Raw genomic sequence first — 14,654 nt, forward strand, 5'->3', positions numbered from 1 at the left:
AAGCCAAAGCCAAAGCCAAAGTCCAGTGGCCACATAATGGTTTCCATTTTCGATTTGCTGATGGATAAGAAGGGTGGGGCAGCGGAGGAAAACGGAAAGCCCATTGAGAGGTTTGTACGTAAGTTATGATCGGGATTTAGATTAGTGCTAGTGGAAGCCCAAGAACAAGTCCATGGCAACGTAATCCCCGGCAACAGCAGGATGAGCCTCAATGTAAGCCACAAAACACATTAGTCGAATCACAACTTTCTGACGGCAATGCAAAATGTTCGTGCTTATGTATAGAATTCATACTTTTTCATTTATACAAAAGTTTTAAAATTCTTAAATTTCGGATTAATAACTCATTTGTGAATTTACATTTTTAAAGTCACTAAAATCAAACAATGCCTCTAAAATTACTAGAAATTATTTTTTTATGAACTAAGCTATGTAATGCTTTATGGGCGAATTTTTATATTAATCAATTCTAGATGAAAAAAATAAATTCAAATTTTTTTTGTAAATTGTTAGGTTTAGTTTTAAACAGAAATATACTTTTATTTGTACGGCTAAGGTTGTTTTTTTTTTTTTTGGTTTTTAGAAACCAAAAATAATTGCTTTAAGTTTCATGGGACTAAATGTTTGAAAACAATACTATTGGGTTTCTGAATGCATGCAATAAATATTTTATTTCGATGTCCAAAAGTAATTGATTATTCAAAATACCTCATAGTAAGTCAAAGTCTCTGGAGATTTCATGCCATTTGGATTCATTGGACTACCTGACATTGATTTGAAAACTGATTGACATCTACCGTTTGCTGTCTTGATAATTTCATTCCATGTTTCCTGTGGAGAACTCGAATCCTTTTTTCGCGCTCCCCGACAAAAAAAAACCCAAAGTCCCGAGTAATGTTCGCGGTCCTTGCTGGTATATATAATAAATAAATGAGGCAGCCCATCAATCCACCCTATTGTGCCAGCGGCATCCTCGAAACATGCTACAAAATGCACTCAAGCGTTACAATCCTATCGATTGAATGCTGAAAATAAACGACCAGGGAGACATGTATGAGCACGTAGTCCACGAGAGGGTTAAGCTCGCTAATGGGAGCAGCCAATGTGAATGCATAAATTCCACGGAGGATCGGTTAATGACTCCTAATGGCTAAGAATTAGATTCGATAGTTTTAAGAGCAACAACCAAGGCATTAGGTTGTCTTTGTATATATCTACTGGATATCGTTGATTAAGGCCACAAAAAGCCAATAATAAATCGAATATTAATAATTATATAAAAAATACCTCTTTCGATATAATTCTCATTTGGCAATGTCGAATTAATCAATAAAAATTATTTAGTGATGATTAATTCAACTTAGGGCAACAATAATATTTTTGATCATAAAAAAAGTTGTAATATAATGATTATTAAATTTTAAAAAACTTAAATGTAAGTTAATATTTAATATATTTGAGTAATACTTTTTTTTACCAAAAATAAATATAAAATTAAAGTTAAATTTTCGTGTTCAACGACGTTATGATATTCCATTATCAGACCATTATTTTTATAATTATGGCCAAAATAGTGATATATTTTTTAACTTGCTGTTGGTTTTAGTTTTAAGCACAAGCTCATTTTCTTTAGTTAATAACAAGTTGAAATTCAGAGGGTTATGCTTCTTGTGCAGAAACAAAATCTTCTATGCTCCTTTAATTGACACTCAATTTCATGTGTGCCTGCCTCTTGGAAAGGACACACATTACACATTGCTGAATCATTCGACCATAAATTGATGCCCACTTGGCGGAGCTGTAGAATGCAAACCGCAGCGGAATTAACGGGGCTCGATGCCACAAAGGCCTCGACCGAAGGCATTTCGCAGGTGATGTCGCACCACCCAAAGAACCACAGAGTGAACCACCCAAAAAGACACCGAAAGCCAACCCACCGGCAGTCACAAAAGGTGTATTCAAGTGTGTGGCATAGAATTGCCAGGCTGAATGCATGTCAAGAATTGTAAAGGCTTTTGCTCACGTCACACCTGCCACGCCTCCACGCCACCGCACACCGCACACCGCCCACCGCCCACCGTCCCTGGGCATCGGCCCAAGGTCATCGTCATCAATGGCAGCTTAATAATAGCATTGCCAGAGATGACAAGACCACCGCCAAGGCTAATTACATATGAAATCCCGACTTGACAGCTGCAAAGTAAAATCGCGCCATATGTTTTGTTAAGTTGTATTCCCCTCAAGGACATCTCCCTGTCCACTGAAAATAGGAAATCCTAGGTGTCACATTGAATCGGTCAGTTGGTAAAAACCAATCCTAAACATAAGTTGTTGTTTTCCCCTAAAAATATAAGAATTTCCTAAAGTAAATAAATTTGAAATGCAAATTGCACAAACCAAAAAGAACATTGTAGCAATGTCTTATCAAATGCTATTTTTAAATAAAAAAATTTAGGTAAAGGTACTGCACAAATTCTATATTATCACTAGCATAATAAAATTGTTGAAAAAATTATAAAGAAAATATGAGTACTGCAAGAAAGTGGGTAAAAAAATTGTTTTTTACTTATTATAGTTTCATGTTTGCCTTGGCTTAAGCTTAACAACAAGTTATTATTGTTATTATTATTATTATTAAATAAGCTTTAAAATATTCTAGTGCAGGCGATAATCGAAAGTTTTCAATCAATACAATATGCATTGAATTTATGAAAAAGAAATGCAATATACCAAGAATTTTCGTGCCAGAGCATATAGCATGTGGTGGTCAGAATGCATTTCTGTTGCCAGGAGCTTATTATAATATTTTCCTGGTGCGAGTTCTTCTTCAATCCCACGTTGTGTGGGGATTTGTGCACCCACTTGTTCGGTGGCAAGTAAACCAAAGTATTGATGCACACAAGCTGTGTGCTCGTGCTCGTGGGCATGTGTTTTTTGCGATTCGATGTTAATTTAGATGCTGTTGCTGGCACTTGGGATAATTACAAAATGCAGGTGAAACAGCTGCAACATCTGCAGCAGGGTCACGGGTCAAACAGTGAAAGATATCATTTTATGTGCTTAAAAATGGGGCATACCCATTTTGCGATTTAAGTTATGAAAAAAGAAGGAACTGCATTAAAATATTATTAAAGAACAAGCAAGAAAGAACGCGTCGGCAACAAATTAAATATTTAATATTCGTTTAAACAACAACTATTATTTTTTCACTAAATTAAATGTTTCGCTAAATTATTCGATCGTTCCCATGTTAGCTATAACTATGTACGATAGCTTATATTTCCCTTTTAAATGTTGTTTACTGCAATGGCCGATAAATTTGCAATGCGTGTTAACCATCTAAAAAAATTGAAATATTTCATTTGACCAAACATTACAGAATATTTACAGATTTCTTATGTATTTATAAAATTCCATGTTTGTCTGGGTTTTAGTTCAACAACAATTTTAATTTCACTTCTAATTGAGACTTTTATTTACCTTCATTTTGGGGCCAAATGTTTTTCTCTTGAGTTCAAAACAAAAGAAATGGATTTCACCTGCTGACTCAAGCAAAGGAGAAAATTTCCATAACAACGTGGGCAAAAGTGCAGTGAAAATATATTAAAACCTATGTGGGGGATCACTGAAGGACGGAATCAGGACTCCATATGCGATCTGGCCCCCTTTGTGGACTTTTACCTCCGGCAGCTTTCTTTTGCCAGCCATAAATTTCCCCTCTTTAATTGTTCGCTATTTAAATTTAAAAATATTTATGTAATTCCGATTTTTGTCTGCCAAACGAAGTATTAAAAAAATCCAACTAACGAGGATGCGATGGGCCGAGTAATCGCAGGCGCGCATTTTTCATTATTATAAATCCCAGGCATGTTTGGCCCAGAATTCGATGGTGGTCTTTTCTTTTGGCCAAATTGCCGCAAAATGCAAAATGCCTATCCATCGTGGAAATATTTCCATCGCAACAACGGCCCCGACTTTCTGACAAAATATTTTGATTTAAATATTTTTGCGAGCTTGTTTTTTCTGTCGCCGCCGTTGTGAGGTATTCGCTTGCCATCGCTGTTGCTTTTTTCATTTGTTTTCTCCTGACTTTTTAATGAAAAACTATAAAGTGAAGCAACATATTTTTTTTTCTGCATATTTGAACATGACATTTTTTTTACGCGTATGTTTGTATGCACTGCAACTCATTCAAGCTGACATTTGTTTTCGCTTGATCGCATTATTGCAATTTCATTTGAAATCATGGACTGTTTTCGCTTGATCGCTTTTTTGTCGTATTTATTTGGCACTCGAAATGTCCGAATATGAGTTAACATTAAGCCGGCAGATATTAAATAAAAACGTTGAAAAGATTTCAAAAGCAGCTTGTATTATAATTTCAGTCAGAAGTTTGCCACGAAGTGAGACATTTATGTTGCAAACTTCTGACTGAAATTATAATATCCTCTGCAAGGGTATAAAAATGTATTCGGAATTTAGGTGCTTTAAAGAGTATTTAATTTTTGCAATAGCTGCAAGGGTATATAAACTTCGCCTTGCCAAAGATAGCTTTTTTTCTTGTTTTCTTATGAAATATTATAATATAGGTCGGTTGGTTTTGGCTATGAAACATTTCCGAAATTGAATTTGAAAATGTTTTATTTACCTAAATTTTACAGCCTAAGGGATCGTTTAGTACATTTTGGGGAACTACCAAAGGTATGAATAAGTAACGTACTATGCAACCACTTTGTGCCACATTGTTTGCCTTTCGTGGGCCATGGGATATACCAATATGATTCCTGTCATATCCTGGTCCCTGTGGCAAACATTCAGCCTCATGCATGTGCAATTGATGGATCTGTTTCAGTTTCAGTCCCTGCTTTTGCTGGCGCTATCAGGCTGCTCTTTTCTGGCCTCCAACAACATGACTGCTCCGAGTGGCTTCGGCTCTGATATTTGCATACGCTGTATGCACGTTGCCATCATTCCACGATGCCGTCGCAGAAATTGTGACAGCAATGTGAACCGATGCAGATGTCAAGGGACAGGGACAACGGGGATCGAATGCCAGCGATAACGAGAAATAAAGTGCCTCCTCGAATCTGTTTACTGCCCCGGCATTTGGCAACTGGACACCGAAAACAGTGGTTACAGTCACCGCCCACGAACCTCGGGAAGTTGCAATTGGATATCCCATAAAACCGAATTGTTAACATAAATATGAGAGATAATACCCTGGGGAAGTAAAAGAAAAATTAATGTTTATTTAAAAAATGCAAGCAAATACTTGCAAACAGCACCGGAGCGCTTGTTAATATTATACTTTAAATTTGAATAGATAAATATTTCAGACATAATTTGTTGGGGCGCGAAAAACTTTTGTGAGATGCATAGCATGTCTAATTCGAATAGAATAACGCTACAATAAAATTCAATAAAAACCAATTAATTTAATATTCTGAAAGGTAGAGAACTTAAATAATATTCATCACTTTCATTTTCAAATAAAACCCAAGCCTTCTTAGTTTAATCGTTATATTTATTTATCATATTTTTATAGTAAAGTTCACTTGTTACTTGTGCAATCCACTTAAAAAAATTTGTTTATAAAAGTTAAAGCCTTTTTTTTTTATTGAAGCTACTTATTTGTCCTAGAGTTTTTTAGAAACCAATATAGAAATCAATCAAATCAACACACGTTAACTTTTTTGGATACATTTAAAGTATTAATAATGCTAATAGTTTCAAAAAGCCAAGAGAAAATTACGTAGCAAGAGCTTAAGCGCTTTTTCTTAATCCAACTACTAATCTTTCTAGCACGTTTTTTTTTAACCTATTAAGTAGTCAATGGCAAATAAAATCTATCGAATCGAATTGAGTTCTGTTAGCATGTACATTTAAAATGTTTTTCGACAACAAGTTGCCCTTTGCAACTGTTTATTTGCTTAGGTTAGCGAGGTGTCAAGTGATTCTCAGATTACTTTATGTTCACACTGTGTGTGTGTGTGTGTGTGTGTGAGTGACAGGCATGGCGAATCGTATGCGAGGAATTACTTGCATGTGTGTGCGTGACGCCAAAAGCGATTATTTGCTTTGACGAAAGTGTTGCATACTTTGCTGGGGAATGCGAAAAGGGATATCGCAGTGCGATTGCCTTTTGTGCCGTTTGTGCCATTTTCGCCCATTTTTCGCTTAACTTAATTATGAAACTTTCAGCTTGTTTTAGACTGTTGGCACCGCTTTGTTCGGCTTTGAACAATGTTGTTTTTGCGGCTTCTGCTGCTGCTGTTGCAAAAAAAAACAAGAGTTTTGTTCGCTAATTAAAAAGGTCAACACACAAATGAGAGGTTTACAAAAGGAAAAAGTGAGAGGTGAGCGAGGCAAATTAAGCTCACACAAATTGCGTCACTTTAACGGATCCACAGTGGCTACCAGGTGGAGCTGTTGGGTGGTGGTTCAGTGATTGATCGGGGGACTGAACCACCCCCACAACCCCCTCTGTCCCACCCGCTGATTCAATTCGCCTCCACTCATGTTGAAAATCGCGTCAACATAAAAACAGTACCATCGCCACTCCCCAGGACTCTTCCACGAAAAAAAAAAAAAAACAAGTGGAAAACCGGATGGGGCAGAAAAGAGAGTGGTCCCGAAACGCGAGGCTGTCGGTGTAGTGTCCTGAAAGCCCGCCACACCCCACCGAAACCAACCCACCTGACCCTGGTTGTTAACATGTTTCACTTTGGGCCATAAGGGCGCCTCACACGGATACCTACACGGCAAGAAAAAATAAAATATCTTCTTTTATACACACAATCTGGTAGGTTTTTTAAGAAAATCACCACATAAGCTTGCTTTTTTCACTTATATTTTTATACCATCACTTTGAAGGTTTTTTAAGAAAAGCTTACCTTTCAGTAACATTAATACATTTCAATTTTTATAATACAAATAGACAAGTAGACATTTGATTTTTAAAGTGCAAGTCGTGGAAGTTTCTTATATCTTTATCAAATATTTCACTGGATATTTGATTTTTTGAATAACTTTGAAAATATAAAATACATGGAAAAAGTGTGATAGCACTTGGACTTCTTACAGTCAAAGGCTTACAGTGAATTTTTCTTTCTCTGGAGGCACCCCTTGCCCTCGGATGTTCCACCTGTGGGTTTTTCAAACGAAAGGCAAATTTTAATGCCAACATTGACAAGTAGGAGCATATGTGTGTGTGCGGTGTGTGTGTCTGTGTGTGTGTGTGTGTTGGTGTGGCAGGCAACCGAGCGTGTAAGCCAGGCGAAAAGGAGGGGGAGGAGTTGGTAAAAGGGGACAAAGGGCGGGCGGAAAAGCGGTAAAGGACCTGCCACACATGACACTGTATCCAGGCACTCAGACGTCGCACAGCTTTAGAGCCAATTGTGCCAAGCTGTCTGTGTGTGAGTGTGTGTGTCCTTTTCGTCCTGCGTGCTTGTGTCTGTATGTGTATTTGTCATTATTGGCAGCTTAGACGGCACACACGCACACAAAATAACACACAGCAAAAGCGAAAAAACAAATCGAAAAAATATTAACATCTTATTCCTTTTGATTTTTTATTGGGCCATGGGCTGTTGCCACGCTTATTCAGCCAGAATTCGTGTGTCTGTCAGCTTGTCCATGTGGCATTTAAAGGCTCTCAGTTTCACCATTTTTATTTTTTTGCACTGGCTTGAAATGGCCAGTGGACCAAAACACGTTATCCGGTCAGCTCCATTAGAAACCGACTGAAATCGGTTTTTTTTTTCGACGGATTAGGTAGCAACGTATGTATATACGTCAAATACTTAATACAATTGCATAAAGCTGAAGTGATCCGGAATGTCATAGAAACATAGAAATACCTCCAGGAAGTTGAACATGAAATTCTAATCCACTTGCTTTAATCAAACAAATGTTTTTTTTTAAACACCACGTATTTTATGCTTTTGCTTACAATTTTAAACAACTTTAAGGTTCAAATTGCATTTTTAAAATAGTTTTCTTTATATTGTTTTAAAAATTAAGGTTTTATTTTACTTCTTTTTAAAGCATTTCTGTAAAAACTTTAGAAATATAGATTGGTTACAATTAATTATTTATAAGTTTTTTCATAACTTGAGTTTTAAATCAAATTTAGTAAAACGCTTTTAAAACAGTGGGTACATAAAATGGTAAGCTTATTTTTATGTTTTTTAGATGATTAATTATGATGATGATTTGATTAACAAATAAATAGTCTAGTGTATGGCTATAACAACAAATTGAGCATTGGAAACGAGGAAATATTTGTTAATTGAATTCAAATTCTGCTTGTTTTAGGTGCCATTTCAATGGAATCTTCTCAGAATTATCCTCGTTGTCGTCCTACATTCCGAAAAATCCTTCGAAAGGAGTTCGTTTGAGGGGAGTGGCCTAACTGGATCGCCTCCTTTTGGTTCTGCCCCATCATGCATACATATGCGCTCATTTCACGCCTCGTGTTAATGGCTCTATACATACACTTATGACGCGGGGTGCCAAATAAAGTAGCTGGGAGCAAAAGTGGAGCCACAGCAAACAGGCAGGCAGGCATGAAAATAAATGATATTTTAATGTAAAAACAATACCAGGCACTTAAGTCGCATTCGTATCAATGGCCTTGTGCGAGTGTGTGTGTTTGGTGTGTATTTTGAGAGTGGTTTGAGTGGGTATTTCAATTTCCAGGGAAAACTCGTGAGGCTGCAAGTTTGAGCCTTGGCTGAAGGCCTAAGCCCAAAGCTGATGAACAAACCCGAAAAATTTGGTGGAACCACCCATCAAAACACACACACATTTTCCCCCTTTCGTAACGGTGGATTTGCGTTTTTATTTTTTCCCTTGATACGATGGCGTATACGCAATTCAACTTTCATACGCCCGAGTATATTAAATTCAACGTAGTTTCATCCGCACGCAAAGCACAATGGCCTTACTGTACAGTGAACTACTAACGAAACGTTCAAAAATCAAATTATTACTCTCTGTTGCAACAGAAAAATGTACAAAGTAAATTTGGAAAATGTTCGGGCAGAGGGAAAAACTGGCTGGAATATATATTTCAAGGCTGCAATTGTTTGCTCTGGGACTCAACCACCCCACCTGTGCCCCTCGCTCTCTTTGACGCTGCTTTGTTTGCTTTGCCCGAGTCTTTTGTTGGACGAAATTGAAGTTGAAGCTTTGTGCAGCATTATCTGAGCATTGCCTACGGGAAAACCTTTCTACACAGAGGCAAAAATACAAAAATAAAAAATACATAAATACAAAAATACAACAAAAAAATCGGGAGAGGCAGAGAGAGAAAAATAGAGCTGCAGAAGGTCTTTCAATTACAAATGGAAAAGCAAGTAACGAGGCAAAGTTTGCAATAAATGCAGCTGGCTGATCGGAAAATACATATGTATACATAAAGTATATAATATTTTTGTGTTTTGCTTTGGCGCAAATCGGTGGCATTTGAAGACAGCTCCACCCCCTGCCACTTGCCGACCCAATCATGGGAATTACTTTTAATAAAGTCCCAACTCCTGGCAGCTCCTGTCGCCCGCGGGTCGCTTTGAGGTGGAAACTTTGCCAAATCGGGACATGAGTTGACTGCCAAGCAAACTGAGCCCATGAGCATAAGTGTAATTAAATTTACGCATGCCCCTGCTCTTCAGCTCAGAAGCTCTGAAGGTCTTCAGCACCACATCCCATATCCATCATGAGCACCTGCCCTCGAGCCGCGAGTCCTGCACTAAGAAAAAATCACAATTCTCGAAAACTAAGGGCAAACAGAGGAAATGATAAATAAATTAACGGATTTTTTATGAGCTGCTAGCTGGGGAATTGTAAAATGGGTTCTTTAAGTAAAACATTCGAAGAAATCGTATTTAAAATTATGTAATACATGTTATTTATAATATTATTAGGTCCTAGAAATTTGTCATAGATGATACATTTCAATTCCCTTTTTAAGTAATGAGTAATTAAGTAATATTTTCCTTAATATTTTCCTTTTTTGAGTTACTTCCCGGAAATTTCAGTTATGTCTGAATGAGCCCAGCCTGTTTTTCCCTTGAAAACCCCACACTTTTGCTTTTTTTGAAGAGGCCTCAAACAGCGCTTTGATTTTCTCACGCCGATAAAATCAAAGCCAAAGACAGACAGCAAGATTTACGGATTAAGGAGGGTAAATAGGAGGACGGCCGTCCTACTCCCCAGAGATTTTGCGCTAATTCACTTTAGGGCGACTAACCAAATTAATTGCTGACAGTTTTGCTGCCTTTTGCCGATACGTGATTTGCTCATGCCTCATATTCATTTTGCCACAAGCGGCTGGACGTGAATGTATGCGCATAAATTAGGGACTGCGGATTCGAGTTTCCGTTTCCGGTTGCTTGACTGCCCAACGATTCAATCAAATGGCCCTGAAAGCTTATTGGCCGTTTGCGATTGACTCCGAGTCTCTGAGTCCAAGTTGTGCCGACCTTCAGATTTGCTGTGTGCTCGGGGCAGGTGAAAGTGCCCCGATATTGAGCCATCACAGTGGCGATTTCACTTCCTCCGAAATCGGGAAATCACAAATGAAATGCCCTTTGACGACGGCGCCACAAGCTCGTCTGTTTCAATTTGCCTCGAATTTATGAACAACTCAAGTAGTTTTCTCCACCACTCTGCCATTGACAGGCCCATCCACACACACACACACCCACCCACACACCCACACAAAGTTTTAGGGAAAAAGCCGAGCCGGAAAATAAAGTCCCAAAAGCCAAAAAAACATTCGCATTGAAAGTACTTTGCGGTCATGTCAAAAACATTCGACAAGTGCAATCGAACAGAGCCAAAGGTAATTGTAATTAATTTGCTGGAGCAACTGAAACTGAAATGGCAAAAAAAGAGAGAATCCAAGCGCCACATAAAATTCTGAGTGCCAGATTTTGTTGGTTTTTAGTTCGGCAAAGTCATTTCGCTCGGTCAAAACCAAATGAAAACTTTCTCAGTCTTTTGTTCGTTGGGTAAGCGGGAATAAAGAGATGGTTGAGCTTCTGGACTTTTGTAAAATAATCGATTTGAAAATCTAGCATGAGTAAAAACACAAAAACAGATAATGAAAGATTTATTTGTTAGAGACATTTATTATCCCATTCTGTTCCATTTGTAGTCATAGCAAACTTGATTAAAACTATAATATAACCCTATTATACGTTCAGATGGTAATTTCTTCTGTTAAAATGTTAAGAGCTTTTCATATATTTATATCTTTAAGCATTCCTGTTTTAAATATGAAAATGTTTGGAATTTAAAAACAAATTTATAAATATTCTTGTGCATATGGTACACAAAGCTTTATTTTTATACATTTTATGAGAGTAGAGGGGGAGGTGTTTATACCCTTTAAGTCCAGATTCTTTCATATCCTAGTAGGCATCCCTTTGGCGAAGTCTTCTGCTGCGGTCCTTTTGTCCAGGTAGGTGGTCAGTGAGGACTTGTTGGGCACGGTGATCAGAATGGGGAGCATTTGATGGCATCGCTGTAAAACAGTTCGAAGTCGAAGGTTCGTGTCGTAATCCAAAATGATGATGCCTATGTGGGGCTTCCTGTAGACAGTAAGAAAAAACTGCTCTACGTCCTCCTGCAATGTTTCTGCGATTTCGAAAATTAGTTGAAAGCTACGTATATTACTTGCCTTAACCACCCACCGCTTTCCACCATCATATAGTTGCGGAATCTATCCTTTTGATAACCAACGCCTGCCAGTAGAAAACCGAGCGTTACCTCCTAATAGTAAAAGTTTAAAATCAGTTGAATATCTTGATCGGTAGAACTGGTCAACCCACGGGATCTGCCATGATCGCAATGCGCAGGATATTCGGGTCATCCGGCATTGTGTTCCTTTGCAATTCGAAATAACTCGCATTACTATCGCTATCCGATCCAGCGCCAATGTCAGCCCTTTGAATTTCCATGGCACTGCTCCCCGGAATCTCTGATCCCCCAATCTCTAATCTCTAATTTAAGAAAAATGGGACAGAAAATGAGACGGTACTGGGATCAACAAATGTTTCATATGTACTTTCGTGTGGCAATAAATCAAACATCTTTGCCCTAATATCAAATCACTTTTAAGCCATAACAATGAAAATAATAATACAATAAAAAAGTGGGATACCTCGCTAAACTTGTAATAACATTCCCAATCGATTGGCATTCAAACCTGGAGCTTTATTAATTTGTTTCATTAAAAAAAATATTTATAAGTTTTGTTAAAAATTTCTCTCTGTTCACAATGTGTGTTTTTTAAAAAGTGTAAGTTTGTATGAAAAAATAAATTGGCTGATATTGTTGTTTCAGTTATCGAAGCGTTCTTACCCAAATTTGTATAGACTTGGAAGGAGGAGCTCTTTTCTCTTATTATTTCTTGATTTCTGAAGCGAAGCCAAGGATTTGGAAGCCAATCTGATGAGTTTTTGAGTGCCTGCCTTCGCTGGGGGAATTGTTTTATTTTTACAACTTTTTAATGAGTTTCCAATAAAGTAAATTCGGGCAGCTTAAGTCGTCAGCCACCAGACTCAATCTCAATCTCAGCGACACAGCAACACATTGATCAGCCTCATTTTGGGTGAGAAAATTAGTTTTTTATTTTGCATTTCATTTTAATTGTTCGGTTTTGGGCGCTTGGCCTCGGGCTCACCCGAAATGAAAATTCAATTCAATTATTAAACGAGCTTACATATTTGTGGGCTGCGTGTGTGCTGGCTTTCGTACACGATTTCTGGAAATATTATACGACTTCACATAGTCTTACAATTACTCAATAAACTGCCAAGCCGTAAGCCTAAGTAACCCATTTATTTTACTTAATAACTCGATGTTAATATAATTGTCAGGAGCTAAGCCCTAGCAAAACTCTTAACAATAGAAATGCAAGGTAAATGTACTGATTGACTTAAACCTCCCTTCATCTGAAATATCATAAGTCCTTCTCAACTGGCCAAACACACACTTTTCACACTGCAGTCTTAAGCTTAAAAGCCTGGAGAACACACACTTATATGCAAATTCCTGGCATGTTCGACCATCGGGGATTTATGTCGTTGGGAGTGAATAATGCGTTAAGAATGAGACAAGGCCAAATCCGAGTGAATGTGTGCATTTGTGTTCGATTCGACCGGAAAAACCGAGGAATGCCAAAGATATGTAACGTTTGTTTTTGCCTGGCAAACGCAAAAATTCCGTATTTCCTGTATATTTTCAGGCTGCTGTCCGAATACCATAAGTTGCGTTCAGTAATCCAATCAGAGTTGGAAATACAATTAGAAATTAAAACAAATGATCATTTGAATTGCAAACGCAAAAAGGCGGAAATTTAGTTTTGAAACAGCGAGTTGTTTAACCCTAGGTTTTTTTTCAAAATTACAAATACAAATTTATTTTTGGAGTACTTGTTTTTGTATCAAGTCCTTTAAATAAGATATTTGATAACAACAATTTAAAACTACCTGGATCTTCAAAGAAATTCTTAAATGTGCATTTCTTTATTGTTAAATAGAATTATTAAATGTTCCATAATCTCTACTCAAACATAAGATGTGTGTATAAATACAGCATAAGACTATTATATATATTTTGTTCAGAAAAATATTAAATAAGGACATTTTGAAAAGCCGTATTGTACAAACATATTTGATTTGTAAGAAATCCTATTTAAAGATAGAAAAATTATGGTAAAACTTGAAATTATTTCTTTTAATCAACAGCTACTGTAGTAAGAATTTAAGAAATGACAAAATAAAAAATTTGTGCAAATGGTAGTCATTGGCTTAGGGTTCAGTTGAGGAAATGGTTCACACGCGATTAAGACTTTGAATAATCAAATATCTGAAAAAATAGATTAATTGTTGAGATATACTTGCAGATATTTAAAATGAAATAGAAAAAAAAACATATGTTATAAATAATAAACTGACTGTGGAAATTAAGTTTGAAAACAAATTTGTTAATTAATATTGCTAAAAATAAAGTCAAAGAAATAATTAGGTTATAAATTTAAAAAACAAAACAGGACTGCAAAATTTTTTTTCGCTGTTATAAAGATATATTTTCAAATTTCAAAACGTTTCCGCTATTTTGTGTTGCTTAATATGGCTTTTAAATTGTAGCAGAGATTTCTCTGGCTTGCCGTGTACTTATTCATTTACTCAACATTGCCATTGCAATGTTTCTTGGACGGGAATTGCTTTGTTTTTCGAATCCTGATTGCCTGATTGGAACGAGGAATTCTCATTAAGGACATGTCTGCGTTGACCACTTTCTCCGCTTTCTCCCACGCTGCTTATGCCAGTTGTTTTGTTCGCCAGCATTTGTGTTTGTGTGTGAGTCCATGGCCGTGCGGCTCGCTTGCCAATGGAAAAGTTAAGCCTGCCTGGCAGACACACAGACCAACACACGGACAAACAGATGCTGCACATTCACATTCACATTCGCATTCGCAATTCGCAATTCGCATTCGCATTATGTTGCTGCCGTGTCCTTGCCGCACGGCTCATCCGCCCACAAAGGCAGTAGTGCAACTTTAATAACGCCACAAATTGCGTAAGCCGCCGAAAACCATTAATAACTTTCCTGCACCTGCACCTGATGGCGCAAAAAGGTGAATG

The 14,654-nt window shown here is 37.2% G+C and overlaps 2 protein-coding genes across 7 annotated transcripts in view; one reads left to right on the forward strand and one right to left on the reverse strand.

Annotated features, from left to right (window-relative positions):
- The window catches only part of LOC128264452 (uncharacterized), a 110,043-nt gene that overhangs the window by 5,449 nt on the left and 89,940 nt on the right, over positions 1-14,654 (forward strand). The gene's annotated exons all lie outside the window — the stretch shown is intronic.
- LOC128264487 (uncharacterized) lies at positions 11,328-12,048 on the reverse strand. The gene is given in 4 exon segments (XM_052999984.1): positions 11,328-11,458; positions 11,461-11,640; positions 11,697-11,775; positions 11,835-12,048. Coding segments are annotated over 4 exon segments (432 nt in total). The 5' UTR covers positions 11,964-12,048; the 3' UTR covers positions 11,328-11,414.

The sequence above is a fragment of the Drosophila gunungcola genome, unplaced genomic scaffold, assembly GCF_025200985.1.
Source record: "Drosophila gunungcola strain Sukarami unplaced genomic scaffold, Dgunungcola_SK_2 000071F, whole genome shotgun sequence".
NCBI lineage: Eukaryota > Metazoa > Arthropoda > Insecta > Diptera > Drosophilidae > Drosophila > Drosophila gunungcola.